General features: G+C 37.2%; 1 protein-coding gene across 1 annotated transcript; it reads right to left on the bottom strand.

The window, feature by feature from the left end:
• Window positions 1-609: 609 nt before the first annotated feature.
• Gmppb (GDP-mannose pyrophosphorylase B) lies at window positions 610-4,811 on the bottom strand. The gene has a single exon (XM_019048705.2). The coding sequence runs from the start codon at window positions 4,331-4,333 to the stop codon at window positions 3,224-3,226; it is 1,110 nt and encodes a 369-aa protein (XP_018904250.1). The 5' UTR covers window positions 4,334-4,811; the 3' UTR covers window positions 610-3,223.
• Between the last annotated feature and the right edge of the window lie 594 nt (window positions 4,812-5,405).

The raw sequence follows: 5,405 nt of genomic DNA, 5'->3' as shown, positions 1-5,405 counted from the left end.
TTTACTCCGCTGAAATATGCGTGTTCAAGTTCATGAAAAACACCATTTTATGATGTCAAAGAGCATAACATTTTCCAGATTTACCACTAAGTTTAGCCAATTTTCCAATACAAAATGGCTAAGAAAAAATACTGTACCTACAGACCTAGGTACACCCAATCAAGCACAGCCCATGAAGCGATAGAATTGTATAGTGCGGATTATCAATTAAATGAAAAAGGTAAGGAATTATTAGGAATATTTAGAAAAAATTGTAATCGATGATAATGTAAAAATGTAATCAAAAAATCAAAACAAAGCTATTGAAAAATATAAGTCTCATAAAAATGCTTTGGTTACAGACGTAGAATGATTTACTCCGCTGAAATATGCGTGTTCAAGTTCATGAAAAACACCATTTTATGATGTCAAAGAGCATAACATTTTCCAGATTTACCACTAAGTTTAGCCAATTTTCCAATACAAAATGGCTAAGAAAAAATACTGTACCTACAGACCTAGGTACACCCAATCAAGCACAGCCCATGAAGCGATAGAATTGTATAGTGCGGATTATCAATTAAGTGAAAAAGGTAAGGAATTATTAGGAATATTTAGAAAAAATTGTAATCGATGATAATGTAAAAATGTAATCAAAAAATCAAAACAAAGCTATTGAAAAATATAAGTCTCATAAAAATGCTTTGGTTACAGACGTAAAAATGTACTTACAAAGGTATAATACAAGAAATGTACAAAAACAATGTATGAGATGTTAGTATAATTAAAGACAAGGTGTCCTTGGCATCAATCAAGTATGAAAAATCTTCATGGCTCTGGAGCTGTGAAGCTAAAAACATGGCTAAGACATTGTAAAACGTTTGTAATAACTAGATTTTTACTGAATAAGTATAAATCAGATTGATTCACTTTAAGTCCAGAATACACGATTTACAGTACTGACAACTTCATTCATGATTTAGGTTGTGAACAGAAATGAAAGCTGCCAAAGCTTGTCGCTTCAAGTACGAATTAAAGTTAATAATACCTTCCATATCAAGCTCAGAAGATAAAACTTAGGAATAGAACAGAGCAGTTCCAGGGTTTTTTTTTCAGATCCTCTACGGGTCTTTGGAGTGTAAAATGTAGATTTAGAGAGACTCACAGGCTGGAATTATCCCTGGGGCCCTTAAACTTTAGGAACTGGGGGCCCCTAATGACCAGCACAGCGAGCTCCTGAGCGTTAATTCGGCATTGTATCCATGGGCCCCCTTTTCAAATGATACAGAGAAGTTTACAGTTTCAAGTTAATCAAAAATCCTAATTTCATATGAAAATCTCAGTTTTTGTAAAGAATCGAGATAGGTATAAATATTGTTGCGTTTGCACAGCTCAAAATTCTGTTTAGACTAAGCCAAATAATTTCGTTCACAAATTTGCAAATGAGGAAACCCGGAATTGTCATTAGACAGGTCCTCCCACCCACTTTCTGAAAAATCTTCCCCTGTGAAAGATCCAGTGAAGGATTAAAACTGCTCAACAATGCATCTTATGGCAAAGATAGGTACACCAAAGTCACAAGCTACATATGCGTTCATACATAAAAATTTGAAAAAAATTTATACTTAGGCACTAAACCCTACCTAGCATTCTTTAAAAAAATATTTTGAGTTGAGGTTTTTAGGGGACCTTTAAGAATATTTGAGGTCATACAGACAAGGATTCTCCACCAAAATTTTTTGTGAATAAAAAATATGTAAAAACATTCGTATGGAAAGAGGTTCCTTCCAAGTTTCTGTATTCAACCTGATAGTTAACAAATGATGATTCTGAAAGTAATGCTAGAAAGAGGACTACAAATTGTGACGGATATGTAATGGGCTTATGCCAAGTGAGATGAACAAAAATACAAAGCTAAAAAATTTAAGTAGAAAGATTAAAATTATGATGTCATCAGTCAATAGGACAAAAGGATTTAATCTTAGAGCAATGATCTTCGACGGTAACTGCAAATTTCCCTTTTCTTGCCAATCAAATTTTGAATAGTCTCAATCTTCTTTTTCTCGATGCTTAGCAACTTGATAGTGATTCTGCGAAATTTTTAACTTTGGTACCTACCTCCCTTTTCTCAGGTAGGTATCTCTCTTATTATAGACATGAAGGCAATTCTACTTTGTTGCTGACAAAGCCAGGGGCGGACTGCAGCCTGATTGTTGAAATTTAAGTCGGCACGACAAGAATCGAAAATCGATATATTACACGGCGCAGATAGAGCTATGTCTTGTCTTATCGTGCCGACATAGCCAGTTAAAGGTTCAACAATCCGGCTGCTGGCCTGCCAAGACACTAGGATATGTCCTGGCTCTGGCCCTATTCCTCAGTACCTTCTGGACACCCCTTCAAAGATGCCCTTCGGGTGTTCCTATCCTGCGCCCTCTTAAACAGTCGGTCCGCCCCTGGACAAAGCAATGACTTCAGTTACAGAATCAAGCTGCTGCCTCTCTCCATAAATTTTTGGTAATATTATTGCTTCCTTACATTTATGCCTTTGCAGAAGTACCTGCACTTTTTATTTTCTTTACATGACTTAATTGCTGACACAGATGTAAACATTTCCAATTAAATGAAAATAAAGCAAGCTTGTTGAAGGCTGTTCAAACCTAGACCAGGTTTGGCAGAAATGAAAAGGCTTAAAGTTAAAAATTTGAATTAGAAGCTTTTTCGAATTTAGCTTCACAAAAACATTCTTGTTTCAAAAGACTCCAGATGGAAAGTCCAAAGTTTATTAATACATAGAGCTGAAAGCTGAGCCTGTAATTAAGTGTTCTGAAGGTGCAGAACTTAAAACATTTTCTTCTGATATAAAGTCAGTGCGGATAACTCTTTTCATGTAACTTCATCTACTTTACACTTTTTTATTAAAATTTTGATATACTATCAAAAAACTGAGTGAATTGTTGACTAGGATTTTTCTCTTTTACTCAGAACGATTTTTTGAAATGACCATTACATTTGCTCTTTCTTTAAAAAAATTTAATCTTTAAAAAAAAATTTTCTTCCAAAGTGATATCAGTCCAAAAATGTTTCTTTCAAAGGTGTTCAATAGCGTTTTTTCTGATACCTATGTCTTCCTTCAACTAGCCTACATCCAGCTCACTATGAATACAAGAAAATTTTTCTCACTAGCTTCTGACATCAGCTAATTTAAAAAACGCCCTAAAATTTTGGAGAAAGTCAAGAAGGTTTACATAATGATTTGAGGTTCAGGTACTGAACTTGCGATTGATTTATGGGGTAAAACTTGTCCGCCATTAATGTACAATTCATCTTTAACAATGACATCCTCACCTAGAACAGTAATATTTTCCATTCTAACCCACTTGCCAACAATACATCGCCAGCCCACAATACACCCACTGAGCCATGAGTGAGATTTGATAATGGCACCTTCCAGAATGGTACTCCTCTTGATACAGACGCCATCTTCCAAAATAACGTTTGGTCCAATTGTGACATTCGGGCCAATTCTGCAACCTTCACCAATTTTTGCCGTAGGGTCAATGAGAACATTGCCAACTATGCTGTCTCCACTGCCGAGAAGATTAGGTTGACGATGGCGTAAAGAGGAAAGGTACAGGCACATACCTGTCAGAAAGTCACGAGGCTGTCCGACGTCCATCCAAAAGCCTTCAAGTTCCATTGCGTACAGCTGGCCTTCATTTGCCATGAAAGGGAAAACTTCTTTCTCAATACTGGTTGGCTTCAGTGGGATCCGTTTCAATACATCTGGGTTCAAGATGTACATGCCAGCGTTGATCTTGTTTGATACAAACTCCTGTGGTTTCTCAATGAAACTGTCAATTTTGCCGTCCTCATCACACAAAACCACACCATATTTAGATGGCTCTTCCACTTTAGTAACAACTATGGTCCCCTCTTTGCCATGATTTTTATGGAATGCAAGCAAGTCTCGGAATGGAAATTCACAAATAATATCAGAGTTGAGAACGAAGAATGGCTCAGGTGTGGACCCAAGAATACTCTTGGCTAAAGCAAGAGGCCCAGCAGTACCGAGAGGCTCTGTTTCATGAGAGAATATCAAGTTAATGCCGAGCTTAATAGCTTCAGTATTTAGCTCTTGCTCCATTTGCTCAGCCCGATAAGAAACAGCTAGGACAACTTCTGTCACTCCGGCAGCAACTAACGCTTCCATTTGATGAAGTAGCATTGGTTTGTTCGCAAATTCCACAAGCGGTTTCGGGCGACTGAGGGTGAGGGGTCTGAGTCGAGTTCCATAACCCCCGACAAGAATCAAAGCCTTCACTCGAGAAGTTTTGTTGTCTGTACCGCACATTTTTCAAGTTCCAACACGTACTTAGTGGTCACCAAATAATGGCCGGAAAATCACTACGAGAATTACAGGGCGGAAACGAAAGTCTAGAGTCACTAATTGAGGATCCTATCATCAAGAACCTTTGACAGGTGGTAATTAATAACTTTAGGGTCGTAAAAGACACAATCATCGGCTTTTTGTCTTCAAATGACCACGTAAACATGCACAGTTTGCATTTGACACATCATCATTAGTGGAGTCTTCACTCGCGATAAGCTTTAGGAGTTTCGGTGTATCCGGGTGCGGTTAAATTGAAAGATGGATAGTTTTTTCAAAAGGCACACAAACAGTAATTGCCGGTACACTAAGAGCGATTGAAATACTTAAAGAAGAACGTAATTTTTCGTGTGTTTGAAGAGCTTGGATTTCGCGTTTCTTGCTTTCTTCTCTTCCCTAATCAACAAATGTTATCAAACTCGTGATAAATAAACAAACGTTGAACTTGCGCCAACTCTTCCAGAGAGAGCACCATTCACCATTTATGTAATTTATAGGTTATGGTTCTATTCATATTCATACGCAGGCACATAATTAGATTTGCAGCAAATTTTGAATTCTTTACGATATTCCAGAGGTATCAAGTGTCTTACAATGAGCAGTAAGTCCTTTAAGTATTAAGTTGCTCTCGCCAAATCATTAAATAAACAACATCAAGTTCCTGTGCCACTGTTCCGAATCATCTATGCGTACTTGTATTCTGGGTAAGTTGCTTGTTACAACCCTCTCATATTACCTAAGTTAACAATTTTTTCTTGAGAGTAGCACCTTAAATGTGTGTAGCATTATAAATCAGCCCAGCAATACAGTAAGCGGGGAGCTCTCACACCAATCTCAGGGAATGACTTTATTATCCATCTGCATCACAAGGGTGCAGATTAGGGATGGTCGAATATTTAGATAATCGAATATTTGATATTCGAATTATCGGCACTGAGATAATCGCATCACATTCGAATATTCACTTCCGAAGTATTCGCAATCGCAAATTCGAATTCGATAACCGTCCATCCCTATCGTCAATCTCGTAATTAAT

Source organism: Bemisia tabaci, chromosome 4 (genome assembly GCF_918797505.1).
Source record: "Bemisia tabaci chromosome 4, PGI_BMITA_v3".
NCBI lineage: Eukaryota > Metazoa > Arthropoda > Insecta > Hemiptera > Aleyrodidae > Bemisia > Bemisia tabaci.
This window is presented reverse-complemented; position numbering and strand designations above follow the sequence as displayed.